General features: G+C 41.1%; 1 protein-coding gene across 1 annotated transcript in view; it reads left to right on the top strand.

Annotated features, from left to right (window-relative positions):
• The window catches only part of LOC311059453 (rho-related GTP-binding protein RhoN-like), a 67,844-nt gene that overhangs the window by 31,477 nt on the left and 16,940 nt on the right, over window positions 1-19,427 (top strand). Inside the window, exon 3 of the mRNA XM_084077387.1 lies at window positions 17,497-17,606. Within this exon, the coding sequence (XP_083933513.1) occupies window positions 17,497-17,606 (110 nt within the window). The remainder of the gene's footprint in view (window positions 1-17,496; window positions 17,607-19,427) is intronic.

Raw genomic sequence — 19,427 nt, 5'->3', positions numbered from 1 at the left:
GTGTGTGTGTGTGTGTGTGTGTGTGTGTGTGTGTGTGTGCGAGTGCGAGTGCGTGTGCGTGTGCGTGTGTGCGTGTGCGTGTGTGCGTGTGTGTGTGCGCGCGCAGTATATGTTTATATATGTATAAATGGTGCTGATTTCATGGTGAAAACTTCTGGTCCATCACTTGCAGCACATAGCGTATCGCAGCTGCAGCAGTTAGCTGGCTCAGTAACAGCTGCAGTACAGCTGTGGCACGCGGGCCCCGTGTGTGTGTGTGTGTGTGTGTGTGTGTGTGTGTGTGTTTACAAGCTGAGGAGATGATCGGTACTGTTTGGGTCACTTTAGACCAAGGGCCCCTAGAGGGATCTGTAGGTTCTGTGAGCGTGAGGGACCCTCAATTTTCAGTTCACAAATAGCTCCGCTGAGGATAGATAAAGAGGTTATTTGAGTTGCTCAGTAGCGATTTGCACTTCCCCCATGGGAGGGCTTCATTAAGACCTGAGGCCGCTTCTAAAAATCTTCTAAATCATAACCGTTTTTCGGAAAAAAAATATAAAAAAATATTTTTCACGATTTTTCAAAAATAGCAGATCTACAAGCTCATGGCACGGCACTCGGTGCCGCGCCATGAGCTTGTATATCTGCTATTTTTGAATAGCCAAAGAAATCTTAAGTGACACAGCTATGCGTTCCAGGTCTTAAAGGGTTAATCACGAGCATGCAGCTTTTTTGAATAGCCAAAGAAATCTTAAGTGACACAGATGCGTTCCGGGTCTTAAAGGGTTAATCACGAGCATGCAGTCAAATCCAGAGTGGTGATTTAACTCTGAAAAAGGGTACGCATTTGGACCTCTATGTTGCTGTTTGTGTGGGTTGAGTGGATTCCTGTCCTGGGTAAATAAACCATTTATACTCTGCCATCTAATCAGCAGACTCAACTACTGTAACAGTGTATTTACACATCTCCCTAAAACAGTGGTTCTCAAACATTTTCATGTCAAGGAAGGACCCCCAAATTCATATCATTAATATTATATAACTGGGTATTTGGCCACGGACCCCCATCTGAAAAGATGTTGTGCCAGGCAGGGACCCTCATACGATTTATTCCTAAATGTTACAAAAGTTTTGAAAAATGTTCAAAAATAGCTGATCTGCAAGCTGATCTACATCACGTGGCGATGCGACGCGTTGTGAGCTTGTGGATCTGCTATCCGCTTGTAGATCTGCTAGCCGAAGTATAAAATGGGGCTAAGGTGGTTAAACTGACTGTGATGCTATATCTTAACTAATTTCGCATGCAGGGGACTCTCTGGAACTCTTTCAAGGACCCTAGGGGGTTTTAGGGAAGAACCACTTCCCTAAAAAAAAAGCTGCCGTCGATTCAGAAAGCTGCTGCTCGAGTCCTCACTAATAGGCTCTATGCACAGCAGCCATATTATCACTTCCTTCCCAGGTGTTACCAATGATACTAATGAAGGCTCTGATCCATTTAGTGTAGCACAGTGGTTTCCACGAGCCCCATAACTCTGAGAGTGACCCTTACGGGTCCGTTTGGTTCCATTTGTACACTCTCAGAGTTACACACCTGTAAGGGGCCATTTGGAAGCCCATGACGGTCCCTGGACCCCAACTGTAGACCCACTGGTGTAACAGAGTGTTTCCAGTGAGCCAACATGCACCAGAATGGAATAGAGCCTTCATTAGTAACACCTGTGAATGTCTTCATAATATGGCTGCTGTGAATAGAGCCTATATCAAAAAAGTGGAGCATATATGGCTCCAGTTGTTAGATCCTTACGCTGGCTTCTGCACCATCATGAACCCTCCAGACCTCTCAGATCACTTGGGACAGGGTCTGCTCTCTGAACCCAGAGTTACGGCTAAACGTGGAGAAGCAGCATTCAGTTTTTCTTTTTCGTGTTTTTTTTTACCACATCTCTCATATCTGGAATTCCCAGAAAACTGCAGGTCTGCTAATACAGCTCTTAGCTCTTTTGAAATCGAAGCTGAAGAGCTTTCTGTTTGCTGGGTAATTAAATATTTCCGGTTAATTGCCCATCACTGGTTTCTGTCTCCGTCTCTGTCTGTCTGTCTGTCCGTTTGTCTATCTATCATATGTATCTACTCTTCTTACTATCTCTTTTTGCTTTTCTTCCCTCCTCCTTCCCTTCCCTTCTCATCGTGTGTGTGTGTGTGTGTGTGTGTGTGTGTGTGTGTGTGTGTGTGTGTGTGTGTGTGTGTGTGTGTGTGTGTGTGTGTGTGTGTGTGTGTGTGTGTGTGTGTGTGAGGAAGTTTGTCAGAAAGACAGAACAGACAAAGGTTGTGACCTTTAGTTTGACATTTATAGCCACGTAAACACACACACACACGCTCACACACACGCTCATGCACACGCACACACACAGCAATGCCTTGCTCACACACACAGTGAAACCCAACACAGCGAAATTGGTGCATATTTAGTTGCCCGTCTAACTAACAGAGAACACATCTATCGGTTGGCTGTCAGCTGTACATTGTCAGACGACGCTGATATGGCAGCTCACCATTATATTACCGTGTGTGTGTGTGTGTGTGTGTGTGTGTGTGTGTGTGTGTGTGTGTGTGTGTGTGTGTGTGTGTGTGTGTGTGTGTGTGTGTGTGTGTGTGTGTGTGTGTGTGTGTGTGTGTGTGTGTGTGTGTGTGTACTTATATTGCTATACTTGTGAGGGCTGAATGTCCCCACAAGTATTGTAGAACATTGAGAACAAGACATTGTGATCTGGTCCTGACAAGAGAAATGTGAGGGCCAGGAAGATATCTTAAACTGCTGATGTCCTCACAAGTATAGTAAAACAAGTGTGAGAGTCGGTGTGTAGCGATGTTTGTGTGTAACCGGCGCTTTGGAACTGGGATAATTTTGAGAACGAGACGAAACGAGACGCAGCTAATTTGAGTGGAGTTGTACCCTGTGACATTATCAGGGTTCAGACGGCTCACGGCTCGTTGGTCCATGTTGTTCTCTGTTCCGTGTTTTCACAGGCAAATCCTCTGTGTTAATTTTACTCAGAAGAGCGTACAAAGGGAATTACGGGTCCACTTGGTTCCATTTGTATGCTCTTCTGAGTGAAATTAACACCAATGATTTTACTGTGCGTACAATGCTGCCTCTGTGCTTTTTTTTTTACTTTCAAAGTTAATCTCTTTCAAAGGACAGGAATTTCTGTGTGCAGGGATTTTTTTTAACACCAATTGTGTCTGGTGTGTCTGGTATGGAGTTTGAGTGCGTGTGTCTAGCTGTGTCTGTGTACGCGTTTGAAATTCCATCAACTCGACGGCCATTCCCCTCTCAACCAGAGTTTTGTTTGTGGTGACAAAGAGTGGTGGCATTGGTAACAATAAGGCCAATTGATGCGGGGGGCGGACGTTGTCCCCTATGGCAAGGAATGTGTCCCTAGGAGCGAGGCACACTGGGCAATTCAGAGCAGGGGCCCCTGCAAGAGGAGAAAAAAAGCCATTACTGACATAGCATAGCAGGTGACGCATTGTTTGAGCCATTCATTAGGTCATTGTTCTCACAATTACACTATAGGACTGTCAGTGTCGTGGTGACATAAGCCACATAGACACAGGCCTATAGTCATCTGACCTGTTGCACAGTGCAATCACCAGTGCTCATTTAACTCTGAGAATGCGCAAAGGGAACCGAATGCTTGGTTTATACCAGTGGTTTTCAAATGGGGGTGCGTGGGGCGGGGTGGGGGGCACGTGGTAGAAAGTGGAAAATGGAACATTTATTTTACTGTCATGTTTAATGTTAAACATTGACCAAAGTGTCAAGCTGCTGATCCGTAAGGTGGATTTAACACCTTACAGATCAGCAGATTGACACTTTTGTCAAATTACCTTAAAAAAAACTAACACAACCGTTATTGAACAGAAAGATTGAATTTGCTGTTATGCTGTTTTATTTTTAATATATTGATATCAGATGTGGACTGAACACTCATATGGACACAATTAAATAAATGCATCTACTCAGGAGGCACTAATTGCAACTCTTTCACCCTTATTTGTAATGTTATATTTTTTCTAATGGGTTATCATCATTAAGTCATAGCATCTTATCGTCTGTCGGGTGGAAACCTCATATGTCCAAAACTGTTACTTTTCAGGATCCAAATAAAACAATTGCAAAAGTAGCATATCTACAAGCTCGAAACGCGTCGCTTCGCGCCGCGTTTCGAGCTTGCAGATCTGCTACTTTTGGTGCTTTTGTGTGACGCTGTAGTATGATCAAGTAGGGCATTAATTTATGAAAAAACACAACAAGTTAGAATATGGAGATCATTTCTGCCTGACAGCAACGATATGATAACCTGACCCTGCCGGTATTGAGTAACCAGGTTCCTCAATAAGCTGTGAAACAATGTGTGGAGCAAGCTTCTTGGATCTGGTAGCGTCAGGTTAACGATATGATGGCTATGGCCATATTTTGCTGATTTTCTTTTGCAAAAACTTGTTGTTAGGTACATGGGGTACTTGGATTCTTAAAACCAGGAAAAGGGGTACAGTACAGAAGCCAGAAAAGTTTGAGAACCACTGGTATATACATTAGTACGACTGTGTCACGTACCAAGAGCAGATAGCTTAGGGACCAGTCGAAATTTACAGAAGGGGGTCCCTGGAGGAAAATAGGGGAGGGTCATGCCTTTCTAATTTTAGTACAAGGGAGGGTCAGCTAATTTTACTTTGAATCCAAGGGAGGGTCATGCAATTTTGAATTGATAAAATAGTCCGTTTTTTATATACCTTTTTAGTACAGCAGAACAGTGGTCAATGACCCCTCTCTATTTCAAAGGATACAAATGATTCAAATCCAGTAACACCTTGGTCTATTTAGAATCATTGACGGTCGTTAACAAGCCATCAACGCACAGCGAGTGTGAACGACCCAGTCAAATCTATTCAGCATCTTAACGATGGTGGTTGAACAATTAAGCAACACTTCAACAGGGGTTAGGTATATTGGAGAGATGCATTATCCTAATTTCCAACACAGAGATATCCTCTTTTAAGTGTGTTTTTGTTGCTCATAGAATTACATACACTAGGTAGGTTACAATGACCAATTTATAACTGGATATTCATAATAATTTGAAGTAATTCTGTGCATGTGATTAATTTGGATCTATATGGACAGTTATGTATAGATGCCAGCCTAGCTCCACAAGTAAAACCAGAATCATCAGGCCATAATCGATAGCCTAATTTGTTACATGTAGGCAACAGTGTAGTCACTGTAGTTAATAATTAAAAGGACAGAGTGACACAAGTTGTAAACTACTGACTACCAAATATTCAACTTTCTTCAATCTGATCAGGATTCAATGGGTTTCCCACATAGGTTGTTGCACATAAGTTGAGAACACTGTCCATTCTGCTACCACTACAGACACTACACTGTGCATTTAGCAAGACTGACTAATGTTCTAATCAATGTGGAAAGCAAAACATCTGACATATTATCAGTTTTAAATGTCATTTTGTTGTATTTGATGGGGAGGGTTTCACGATACATACATTATGTTGGGCAAAATGATATCGATATGATACATTATTAATGTTCTTTTCTCATGTATTGTCACATTTTAATACCACGATAGGCTATATCGTGGGACAATATATCGTGACACTCCTATAGGCGGGGAGGGTTAATCTTTTTTTTTAAATCACTTGGTCATTGATTTTTTTTTTTAGTCAAAGGGAGGGTCATGGCATTTTAGATTAGGGCACATACATTTTCTCCAGGGGTACCCTTCTTTAAAAATTGACCTGTCCCTTATCATTCGTCCCTCCTAACTCCTTTTTGGTTTTTTTGGCAAGCAACACCCCTGCATGATGGAGTAGATTATGTGTTCCCCCTCTCTCTCACACTTTTCTCTATTTTCCTCTGAAGTAAAATGAAAACTAAAATCCTTCCTTCCTGTCCTCTCATGGGGTCAAGTTGTAAGCTGTGTATTGGAAGTTGAACCAGGACTAATAATATCCTCAGCGACGGCTACGGCGGGGGGGGGGGGGGGGGGGGGGGGGGGATAACCCCACAAAATGACCACAAAATGGAAAATGAAGTAGTAGATTAGGAGTGGAAGTCATGGTTATGGGGTTGATGATAAGCTGATGATAAGATGGGTGAGGTAAAGGGCTGTCATTATGCATAATTTGTAATGTTAAAGCCCCATAACACTTATACAGGTGTTTTAATTTCCTGTGGTGGATTATATATCTTCTCAGGGCTGTGTGAACATGCACAAACTAAACTGACGGGTCTCACACCTTGGCATGCTTTGGCTACAACAGTGGTTCTCAATCTTTTTTTGGGGGTCAGGGCCCACTTGAAAATCTCAAAGGCGTTCTGGGCCCACCCATCTGACCACTTAACACGGCAGACGATGGGTGGGCCGCGTGAATTTTCAGAGCATGTTACGATCAATCAATTGATTGTGTTCCGGCTTCAATCAATGGAACTAACATGGTATACTTTAGTTTCCAATTTAGCAATCACAACTCACTTTTCAAGATTTTAAAGAAGTCAAAAAATATATATATAAAGGAGTAGTTCACCCCAAAAATTACTTATTTTCTATCAATTACACACCCCATGAAGCATTGAATTCATGGTGTTTTTTTCCGCATTCCTAAGCCAATAATGTGATTACCGGTGGAAAGATGCTAATGTATCCGGGTCTCTTTGAGTCAATGAATGAATTCAAGGCTTCATGGGGTGTGTAATTGATCGAAAATAAGTCATTTTTTGGGTGAACTATTCCTTTAATGTTATATTATCATTAAAATCTTAGTGTTTTGCCAAATTATTTGAGGGCCCACTTGCAAAGTCCTCCAGCGGGCCCCCGGCCCACAGGTTGAGAACCACTGGGCTACAACAACAACACATCTCTAACACAACTGTGTGATTGATCGTACCCTGTGAGCACTCAGGGCCCTTTTTAGAATCTGCTCGGTCAGATTTTACCTGCTCAGAGAAAAGGAGTTTGCAAATTGCACCATTCTCTCGGATGCAAGGAGGTATAATAAAAAATGTAATCCTCCGAGTCCCACGGTGCCTGAATCACACCCTCTCATTACCCCTTCATATCAAAGCGCTGACAGATAAAACACAATGGAGTAGCTTAGCACATGGTCATTAAATCCCATCACAGCTATTATTGTCAAAGAGCCGCTGCTGCAAAATGAGTCATTTGGTGACGACAAAAGCGGATGACGTTTCAGCAGAATTTACACAGCCAAATTAATTGAACTCAGAGAGAGGGTGAAAATGAAAGGGTGTGAGAGGGTGCGCCTAAAAAGATCAACCATGATGTAACTGAACCAAATGTAACTTAAATGTTTCATTGTGTTTTGATACGTCGTCGGCCAGAAATCTCTCATCTCCATGTTTCAACTTTTTATATTTTTGGCATACATTTGAGAACTGTGCATAAGCCCTACAGTATATGGGTTTCCTTCCTCACCTGCACTTTTTTTTAATACTACTAATGTTACCTTTGTACTGTTTTTTTTTATTGTGCGAATAAATACATTAAAAAAATAATAATAATAAAAATCAATTTTTGCTGCTTTTGAATTTGAATCGAAAATAAGACCTTTATTGATCCTTTTGAGGAACATCAGTCGCCAAAGACAGTACAGCAGTTCGAAGCAGATTACAGGGCAAAGAAAAACAAGAAATAAAAATGACTTGACAGTCATATTATTAGCAGCTACATTCTGCTCTAATGTTTTTTATATAAGTGGTGGCAACATTTTTTGACACCACACGGGTCTTCCCAACAATAGCTAAGATTGAAGTCAGTGTGAACATGGCCAAATAATAACTTAATAGCCAAACTAGGTCTAATGAAGCACGCTAGCATTTAGGCTAACCCTCCTGCCTGAGGCTGCAGTAAAACTTGCACTGTCTGTGAATGAGGGGAGCGCAGCGGATCACGGTTACTGCGGGGGGGGGGCGGGCCGTCTCCCCATTCGTGTCGCCATTGGCTTAAAGGAGTGAAGGACAGCCAGGACAGCCAAAGACACTTAGGTGTCACTTAGGTGTCGGACTATGTCTCAGCCTGTTTGTAGAGCAGCAGCTTTGCAGCTGCTAAAAAGTACTGTAGAGGCAGCATTGATGGAAATACATCACAGTCAAAGCAACACCATCGGCTGTCACGTTTGCCCCAAAAAAAAGAGAGCGTTTTGGACATATGAGGTTTCCACCCGACAGCAACAATATGCAACAGTACATATTATTAGTGTGGTTGCCCAACAGGGCAACCAGACTATAGTACTCTACACACTTTATTAGTGTGGTTGCCCAACAGGGCAACCAGACTATAGTACTCTATACACTTTATTCTTTCTTTATAGATAAACTTTTTTCAAACCGCATCTCCTCCCACAGTTTTTATCCCCCAATGTTGTGCCATATGTCAAAATGACCGTCTAAATCGGGAATCGTGCGCTTGTATTTTGCTAAGAGATTGTTTGAATAGTTTAATTGATATTGATTTATTAGTGCATTAAATGTCCCCCATCCACTTTCATGTAAAAGTGAAAAAACTCAAATTCAAGTATTTTTTTCTCAGAAATCTTAAGAGCTAGAGTTATCAGATTTGGAGGGAAAAGTCATAATTAAGTCCCAAATTATTTAAAAAAATATCACACCATTCGGCCTCATGGTGGCGCTATAACAGCCCCCTTTACGTTTTGGCCCGTAACTCTTGAACCGTAGGTCCTAAAATCAAAATTTCTTTTCACCTGGATTCCTTGGGTCACGACGCATCTCCCCATATAGGCCACGCCCATTTGCGTCAGGATAGATTTTTTGATATTGATTTATTAGTGCATTACATTTCCCCATCCACTTTAATGGGAATTGCAAAAAATCCCATTCAAGTATTTCTTCCTCGGAAACCGTAAGGGCTACAGTTACAAGATTTGGAGGGGAGGTTAATAGTTTTTTGCAAAATTATTATGAAAATAATCACACCAGTCGGCCACATGGTGGCGCTATAACAGCCCACTTTACCTTTTGGCCTATAACTCTTGAACCGTAGGTCGTAAAATCAAAATTTATTTTCCCCTGGATTCCTTGGGTCACGATGCATCTCCCCATATAGGCCACGCCCATTTGCGTCAGGATAGATTTTCCGCCATTTTGAATTTTCTTCAAAACACACTTTTTGCTCCTTTTCCTTCAATTTTTTTCCAAATCTCACACAAATCGGTTCACGTGATCTATGCACCCCTGCGATAAACCTATCCAAACGGCATTATGATAGTCCTTACCGTTCTTCCGTAAATTGTTTCCAAAGTTAGCGGGAGGGACCCGTTTTACCAAAAATGTCAAAAGTCACGAACGAAACGTCCAATCGATCCCAAATTTGAATCACATGTCGAGGGTGATTTACTCAACGCGTCCCCAAAAGCGTTTCCACTTTGACCCATAGGGGGCGCCACGAATTCACAAAATGTCACCGTTTGATGCAAAAACATGATTTTCGGGGGGATCAATCCTCTCAAAATGAAACGCAAGCCATCTCAGGAGTGACGACACAATGTAATTGGCGCAGCCTCCGACGTTATTCCTCCCGACGTATTCCTCGAGTCCCGGCGGCCGCGACCCGCGACCGGCGTCGGCGCAACCACACTTTGCAATTTCCCCGGAATTGCGACGCGTCTAGTTTCTTTATTTATAGATAAACAATACTTTAGAGCGCATCTCCTCCCACAGTTTTTATCCCCCAATGTCGTGCCACATATCAAAATGACCGTCTAAATCGGGAATCGTGCGCGTGTATAGGGCTAAGAGATTGGTTGAATAGTTTAATTGATATTAATTTATTAGTGCATTAAATGTCCCCATCCACTTTAATGTAAAAGTGAAAAAACTCAAATTCAAGTATTTTTTTCTCAGAAACCTTAAGAGCTAGAGTTATCAGATTTGGAGGGAAAATTCATAATTAAGTCCCAAATTATTTAAAAAAATATCACACCATTCGGCCTCATGGTGGCGCTATAACAGCCCCCTTTACGTTTTGGCCCGTAACTCTTGAACCGTAGGTCCTAAAATCAAAATTTCTTTTCACCTGGATTCCTTGGGTCACGACGCATCTCCCCATATAGGCCACGCCCATTTGCGTCAGGATAGATTTTTTGATATTGATTTATTAGTGCATTAAATTTCCCCATCCACTTTAATGGGAATTGCAAAAACTCCCATTCAAGTATTTTTTTCTCGGAAACCGTAAGGGCTACAGTTACAAAACTTGGAGGGGAGGTTAATAGTTTTTTGAAAAATTATTAAGAAAATAATCACACCAGTCGGCCACATGGTGGCGCTATAACAGCCCCCTTTACCTTTTGGCCTATAACTCTTGAACCGTAGGTCGTAAAATCAAATTTTCTTTTTCCCTGGATTCCTTGGGTCACGACGCATCTTCCCATATAGGCCACGCCCATTTGCGTCAGGATAGATTTTCCGCCATTTTGAATTTTCTTCAAAACACACTTTTTGCTCCTTTTCCTTCAATTTTTTTCCAAATCTCACACAAATCGGTACACGTGATCTATGGACCCATGCGATAAACCTATCCAAGCGGAATTTTGATAGTCCGTACCGTCCGTCCGTAAATGGCTTCCAAAGTTAGCGGGAGGGGCCCGTTTGACCAAAAATGCCATAAATCACGAACAAAACGTCCGGTCAATCCCAAATTTGAATCACATGTCGAGGGTGGTATACTAAACCAATCCCCAAAAGCATTTCTACTTTGATCCATATGGGGCGCCACGAATGCTCGAAATGTAACCGTTTGATGCAAAAACATGATTTTTGGGGGATCAATCCTCTCAAAATGAAACGCAGGCGATCTCAGGAGTGACGTGACGATGTAATCGGCGCAGTCTCCGACGGTATTCCTCCCGGCGTATTACTGGAGTCCCGACCGCGTCGGCGCAACCACACTCTGCAATTTCCCCGGAATTGCGACGCGTCTAGTTTACTAATTGTAGTTTATTTCTAGATACCCACTCTTGTCTTTCTCCTGTCACAATCAAAGGACCACAACGTAAATATGCTTTCGAGCTGTCTTGTGTTTATGCTTTTGACCACTGTACACTTTCTGTCATCAATTGTACATGCAATTTGTCAATAAGATGAAAAAATAAAGTATAGTAAAAGGTTGGTCAAAGAAGTGGGTCTAAAGGGCCATCCACACACCAAGAATGATAACTGTAACAATGGCCTGATGGAGGGGAAAGGAACTGGTTGGAATAACGTGTTCCTTCCACGCGCTACATCCTACGGGGGAAACTCCCTCCTGTCAGGGGATAAGAAGCGGTCTGCTAACTCCTCATGCATTGAAGGAAGCATGAGCGGAGTTTGGGGCTCTCCCCAGGCTGGTAGAGGGAGAGTTGGGCACAGGATTATTGGCACTGGGTGAAGAAATAGGGGTTACAAAATCATGGGATAATAATATATTTTTTAAAAGGATAACACAAAAAGCCCCAGGGGGCTTGTTTCCATTGTGGTCCACTGTACTCAATTCATCAGCAATACATACAATACAAAATATTTTGGAATACAACTCAGTTGACCCATAGTAAGGTATATTTACAGAGAAAGGAGGGGTGGGGGCGGGGGACAGAGGATTCTACTATCAAGGTGTGGTGTTCAATGAGTTAAAGGAGTAGTTCACCCAAAAAATGACTTATTTTCTATCAATTACTCACCCCATGAAGCCAAACAAAAACATCTCCATGAATTCAAGGCTTCATGGGGTGTGTAATTGATAGAAAAAAAGTAATGTTTTGGGTGAACAACTCCTTTAAACTATGTTAACTGGTAGCACTTTACAATAATGACCCGTTATAAAGCATTTATACATGTTTATAAGTAGTTTGTAGACTATTAACAAATCATTAAGAACCTGTTTGTTGACATTCGTAAATGATTACTAAAACCTTTATAACTACAGTTACAAATCATTTGTAAAGTATTAGTAAGTAGTGAACTATTCATGAATAAGCCATTTATATACATCTGTGAAAGATTATTAAATCATTTGTAACGACCCATTCTAAAGCATTTATAAACGTTTATAAGCAGTTTGTAGACTATTAACAAATCATTAACAACCTGTTTATTGACATTCGTAAATGATTACTAAAACCTTTATAACTACGGTTACAAATCATCTATAAAGGTATTAGTAACTATTCATGAATAAGCCATGTATAATACATCTGTAAATGATTATTAAATCATTTGTAACTGATGTTACATAATATATACAAGCTATTGGTAGCTTGTTCATGTTTAACATATGCTTTGTTAAACATTCCTAAAGTATCTATAAATCCTTAGTACATGTTATTATGTGCCCTATAGTAAAGTGAAGACAGTTCATCATTTACAACTGTCTGTTAATGTGGACTTTCTCCTTACCTGTTGCAAACTACCTGGCTTTCATGAATGCAGACACCAAACAATTACTAGAATTATCATTCATGTTAAGCAAATGATGCGTAAGACATTCGTAAAGAGTATGTAAACCATTTGTGGTGTTAGGGACCAAAAAAGTCACTACAAAGTACTACCAATCAACTCTAAATTGCCTGAAACGTACTCCTAACAGGTTTTTGGGGGGACGATTTTGGCCTCCACACTTAGTGATTATTTCGGATTTAACTTTCGTTTCGGTGGTGACCAACTTTCGTTTCGGTAGTTTGATTCCAAAATGTAAGTTGTGTAAAAGATAATCTGACTATACTAAGTTGTTATTTGTTTGTTTAAGTCAGGCTATACTCTACTCAGAGTCATAAGTTTACAAAATGTACTAAAGTACAGTGAACGTCTGTGCGGTTTGTCTTCATCACTGAAAATAACGTACATGTAAACTGATGTCATGTGCAGTTGGGGTGAAGAAACACAACCATTTCACTCCTAATAATACCTATTTGATTTGACATCCTGACTTGCTGCTGTAGCTGAGGCTTGAACCTGTTACCTGCGGCTCACTAGTCAGTGACTCCATCCATTCACCTACAGCTGTTTCCTTGGAATCTGTGGTTCTGAAACGTTTTGTTGTCAACCCCCCAAATTGACATGTATTTGGGCAGTGGACCCCAATGTGAAAAGATGTAGTGTCAGGGCCCCCCATGAAAAAGATTTATATTTATGCTGTAACACTTTTTTTTTTAAAGTTATTTGTCTTGTTTGTTGTTCAAGTCAAAGCACCAGGAAGGCTGTACTTGTCAGACATCTGTTAGCTCAATGGGTTGAGACGCAGTATTCATGATCCAGAGGCCATGAGTTCAAATCCCATTGATGTCTTTCCTATGATTCTTTCCTTTGCAGACTGGCTTCCAGAAGATCAACTGAAAACTACCAGGAAGGCTACATTTGTCATCCAACTGTTAGCTCAATGGGTTGAGACGCAGTATACATGATCCAGAGGCCATGAGTTCAAATCCCATTGATGTCTTTCCTATGATTCTTTCCTTTGCAGACTGGCTTCCAGAAGATCAACTGAAAACTACCAGGAAGGCTGTACTTGTCAGCCATCTGTTAGCTCAATGGGTTGAGACGCAGTATTCATGATCCAGAGGCCATGAGTTCAAATCCCATTGATGTCTTTCCTATGATTCTTTCCTTTGCAGACTGGCTTCCAGAAGATCAACTGAAAACTACCTGGAAGGCTGTACTTGTCAGCCATCTGTTAGCTCAATGGGTTGAGACGCAGTATACATGATCCAGAGGCCATGAGTTCAAATCCCACTGGTGTCTTTACTGTGATGCTTTCCTTTGCAGACTAACTTCTAGAAAAACAAGTTAAAACCACCAGGAAACCTGTAACTCTCAGCCAACAGCTTAGCTCAACTGGTAGAGCGTCTGTCCAATAACATGACTTGACTTGACTTGAGTGGGTTCGATTCCCACTCGAGTCAAGTGTCCCCGGTAACTTGAGGCAACGGATAAATTGACTGATATCCTTAGTGATGCTTCCCTTTGCAGACTAACTTCTAGAAAAACAAGTTAAAACCACCAGGAAACCTGTAACTCTCAGCCAACAGCTTAGCTCAACTGGTAGAGCGTCTGTCCAATAACATGACTTGACCTAACTCTACGGATATCAGTCAATTTATCCGTTGCCCCAAGTTACCTGGGACACTTGACTCGAGTGGGAATCGAACCCACTCAAGTCAAGTCATGTTGTTGGACAGACGCTCTACCAGTTGAGCTATGCTGTTGGCTGAGAGTTACAGGTTTCCTGGTGGTTTTAACTTGTTTTTCTAGAAGTTATTCTGCAAAGGGAAGCATCACGAAGGATATCAGTCAATTTATCCGTTGCCCCAAGTTACCGGGGACACATGACTCGGAGTGGGAATCGAACCCACTCAAGTCAGGTCAAGTCATGTTATTGGACAGACGCTCTACCAGTTGAGCTAAGCTGTTGGCTGAGAGTTACAGGTTTCCTGGTGGTTTTAACTTGTTTTTCTAGAAGTTAGTCTGCAAAGGAAAGCATCACAGTAAAGACACCAGTGGGATTTGAACTCATGGCCTCTGGATCATGTATACTGCGTCTCAACCCATTGAGCTAACAGATGGCTGACAAGTACAGCCTTCCTGGTAGTTTTCAGTTGATCTTCTGGAAGCCAGTCTGCAAAGGAAAGAATCATAGGAAAGACATCAATGGGATTTGAACTCATGGCCTCTGGATCATGAATACTGCGTCTCAACCCATTGAGCTAACAGCTGGCTGACAAGTACAGCCTTCCTGGTAGTTTTCAGTTGATCTTCTGGAAGCCAGTCTGCAAAGGAAGGAATCATAGGAAAGACATCAATGGGATTTGAACTCATGGTCTCTGGATCATGAATACTGCGTCTCAACCCATTGAGCTAACAGATGGCTGATAAGTACAGCCTTCCTGTAGTTTTCAGTTGATATTCTGGAAGCCAGTCTGCAAAGGAAAGAATCATAGGAAAGACAACAATGGGATTTGAACTCATGGCCTCTGGATCATGTATACTGCGTCTCAACCCATTGAGCTAACAGTTGGATGACAAATATAGCCTTCCTGGTAGTTTTCAGTTGATCTTCTGGAAGCCAGTCTGCAAAGGAAAGAATCATAGGAAAGACATCAATGGGATTTGAACTCATGGCCTCTGGATCATGAATACTGCGTCTCAACCCATTGAGCTAACAGATGGCTGACAAGTACAGCCTTCCTGGTGCTTTGACTTGAACAACAAACAAGACAAATAACTTTAAAAAAATGTGTTACAGCATAAATATAAATCTTTTTCATGGGGGGCCCTGACACTACATCTTTTCACATTGGGGTCCACTGCCCAAATACATGTCAATTTGGGGGGTTGACAACAAAACGTTTCAGAACCACAGATTCCAAGGAAACAGCTGTAGGTGAATGGATAGAGTCACTGACTAGTGAGCCGCAGGTAACAGGTTCAAGCCTCAGCTCCAGCAGCAAGTCAGGATGTCAAATCAAATAGGTATTATTAGGAGTGAAATGGTTGTGTTTTTCACCCCAACTGCACATGACATCAGTTTACATGTACGTTATTTTCAGTGATGAAGACAAACCGCACAGACGTTCACTGTACTTTAGTACATTTTGTAAACTTATGACTCTGAGTAGAGTATAGCCTGACTTAAACAAACAAATAACAACTTAGTATAGTCAGATCATCTTTTACACAACTTACATTTTGTAATCAAACTACCGAAACGAAAGTTGGTCACCACCGAAACGAAAGTTAAATCCGAAATAATCACTAAGTGTGGAGGCCAAAATCGTCCCCCCAAAAACCTGTTAGGAGTACGTTTCAGGCAATTTAGAGTTGATTGGTAGTACTATGTAGTGACTTTTTTGGTCCCTAACACCACAAATGGTTTACATACTCTTTACGAATGTCTTACGCATCATTTGCTTAACATGAATGATAATTCTAGTAATTGTTTGGTGTCTGCATTCATGAAAGCCAGGTAGTTTGCAACAGGTAAGGAGAAAGTCCACATTAACAGACAGTCATAAATGATGAACTGTCTTCACTTTACTGTAGGGCACATAATAACATGTACAAAGGATTTATAGATATTTTAGGAATGTTTTACAAAGCATGTTAAACATGAACAAACACATTAACAGACAGTTGTAAATGATAAACTGTCTTCACTTTACTATAGGGCACATAATAACACGTACTAAGGATTTATAGATACTTTAGGAATGTTTAACAAAGCATATGTTAAACATGAACAAGCTACCAATAGCTTGTATATATTATGTAACATCAGTTACAAATGATTTAATAATCATTTACAGATGTATTATACATGGCTTATTCATGAATAGTTACTAATACCTTTATAGATGATTTGTAACTGTAGTTATAAAGGTTTTAGTAATCATTTACGAATGTCAACAAACAGGTTGTTAATGATTTGTTAATAATCTACAAACTACTTATAAACGTTTATAAATGCTTTATAACGGGTCATTATTGTAAAGTGCTACCTGTTAACTTGTATTTTTTAAGGACAGGAATTATTTTAAGTTAGTTTTGAGTTTGGGTATAGGGAGTCAAGAACCTTTATGACACTGACAAATGATAATGTTCTGTAAACGATTTTCAAAACATTACATTTATATTCATAGTTGTAGTTATCGTTCTTATTGTGCACACATCCTCCCTTTATGCTGTTATCTCCCCGAGGCGCCTGGCATAAACTGTGGGCGAATGAGGAATGCTGTCCCCTCTCTCAGTTACAAGTTCACCACGTGCCCTTGAGCTATACTCATTGAAGACAGGATGTGCCGGGTGCAGATCCTGGTTGCCAACAGCAAGAAACTGTGGTTGTACTGAGTTTCTCCTAGGTGTGGATTTAAGGAGTATAGGGAGTGATTTCTGGTCCCCAGGGAGGGGAAATTGCGTTTGCTGCTTCACCTACAGTAGCAGATGGCTGCTCAGATGACTCAGATCAGTGATTCTCAACCTTTTTCATTCCAAGGAGCCAAGGACCCCCAGTTTGATATGCAATAGGTCATGGACCCCCATTTTATTTATGTCTCTGGGACCCCAAGCTACACTTTAACTAAAGCTTTATTCAACTGTGAGTACAAATGGAACCAGATGGATCTGTAGGTTCAGCCTATTGTGACATTGTCTCTGTCGGGTGGAAACCTGATATGTCCAAAACTGTTACTTTTCAGGATTCAAATAAAAAAATGGCAAAAGTATCAGATCTACAAGCTCAAAACGCATCGCTTCACGCCGTGTTTCGAGCTTGGGGATCTGCTACTTTTGATGCTTTTGTGTGACGCTGTAGTATGATCGAGTTGGGCGTTGATTTACGAAAGAAAAACACAAAGTTACAATGCGGAGATAAGAGGTTTCTGCCCGACGGCAACAACATGAAATAATGAGTCTTTATTTGTTTGGACCCGTAGGTTCAGCCTACTATGACAACGTGCGTCCGCTGGCCTACCCCGACTCGGACGCCGTTCTCATCTGCTTCGACATCAGCCGCCCAGAGACGCTGGACAGCGTGCTGAAAAAGGTCAGTTAGTAAAATGTTTAATATTAATATATTAAACATTTTTTCCCCCTACAGTTATATTTTCCTCCACATAAGTTTAATACATTGTTCTTTATTTTTTTATTGGTGTTAGTGTTGAGGTCATTACACACCGGCGATTATGCGAATATACGCAAAATTCGGACTCGTTCTGAATAAATAAAAGATGCTTTTTCGCTTCGCTTTTTCGTTTTTTCGCTCCGTGGAAGCTTGCATTGACTTTATAAGGTTTTAAAAAAAAACATATTATTCGCATGAAAAATTCGACCCGGTGTGTAAGGGCCTTTAGTGTTAGTATTAGTGTTTAAAGGTGGTGTAAGTGACATGTGTTTGTTCAAATCAGTGTTAATTAGTTCTATATTCCTACAAAACCTTTTGTTTGAACAAAAACTATCACTTGCAACACCTTTTTAATGTGAGTTAATTGGGTCTGATTTGCTGCGTAAACAAACTGATGGACAACATAATCAAGGCGGGCAGCGTTGATTAAATTAATTAAAATCTAAGGGGAGCTCAGCTCTGACCGGCCTGAACATCTAGTCAAGACGCTGACATCAAATGTAAATGGAAGTGTTTCCTGGGAGCATTTCAATGACGTGAAACCCCAAGGAATCTGCCTCTTTGTTTTACCATGAATACGAGGGAGCGAAACATTTGACGTGACGTGTAAATGGACCTCAGCAGGATTACAACTCGGATAATACAGCTGTGCGTGTGTGTGTGTGTGTGTGTGTGTGTGTGTGTGTGTGTGTGTGTGTGTGTGTGTGTGTGTGTGCGTGTGCGCACGCACTTGCAAGTTAGTATTATACTTGCGAGGGCCAAATAAATGTCCCCACAATTAAAGTAGACTTTGGGGAAATACATATTGTGAGGACAATTTTCCTGTCATTCACAAGAGAAATGGCTCTGAGAAAAAGAAGAAAGTTGGAATTGTGCCTGATTTTTACTTAGCAACATTAATAGTTGCATGCTTGGTTGTCACACATTGGAAATAGACAATCTAAAAGATCACAAAGCATCGCACTGCAATGCATCGTGAGCATGCTATTTCTGATGCGCAACACCGGTGTGTAATTAAGCACAACTCAGGCTTTAGAGTTATGATAAAAATGGCAAACAAAGAGTTAAAATGGCATTTATACAATTTTTTTGTCCTCAAGTTTAGTCAAACCAACGTGTGTGCGTGCGTGCTTGTGTGTGTGTGTGTGTGTGTGTGTGTGTGTGTACTGTATGTGTGTGCTCTGCTCTCTCCGTCATGGACTTACAGCAGCATGAAGCGCATGAGACCAAACAAATGCCAGTGTGTGCCCAGGGAGAAAACACAATGACAGTCAGAGAATATGCAGAGCTGGTGACTTACTGTACTGTATAGTACACACACACACACACACACGCACACGCACACGCACACGCACACGCACACACACACACACACACACACACACTATAGACACACAGGCTTATGAAGACTCATCTGTCTCTCCCTGCCTCGAAGACTCCTTTCATCATGTTGTCTCTGGCGGTGAAACCTTGTATGTCCAAAACCGTTATTATTATTATTTTTTTAACTTTTTGTTATTATTTGGTCACAAGCGCTTGTTAATACTTCTCATTAGTTAAATATTTATGAAACGTCTTCAACCTGGCATCCCTATTTTGGGCATATCGTTAAAGGCAAAAATCTTCTAAAATATTAAAGAAATCTTAAAAAATAGCAAAAATAGCCAATCTACAGTACAAGCTCACAACTTGTCACAATGTTATGTGTTTCAGCTTGTAGATTGGCTATTTTCGCTACTTCTG

This window comes from Gymnoscopelus microlampas (assembly GCF_963454915.1).
Source record: "Gymnoscopelus microlampas genome assembly, chromosome: 14".
Classification (NCBI taxonomy): domain Eukaryota; kingdom Metazoa; phylum Chordata; class Actinopteri; order Myctophiformes; family Myctophidae; genus Gymnoscopelus; species Gymnoscopelus microlampas.
This window is presented reverse-complemented; position numbering and strand designations above follow the sequence as displayed.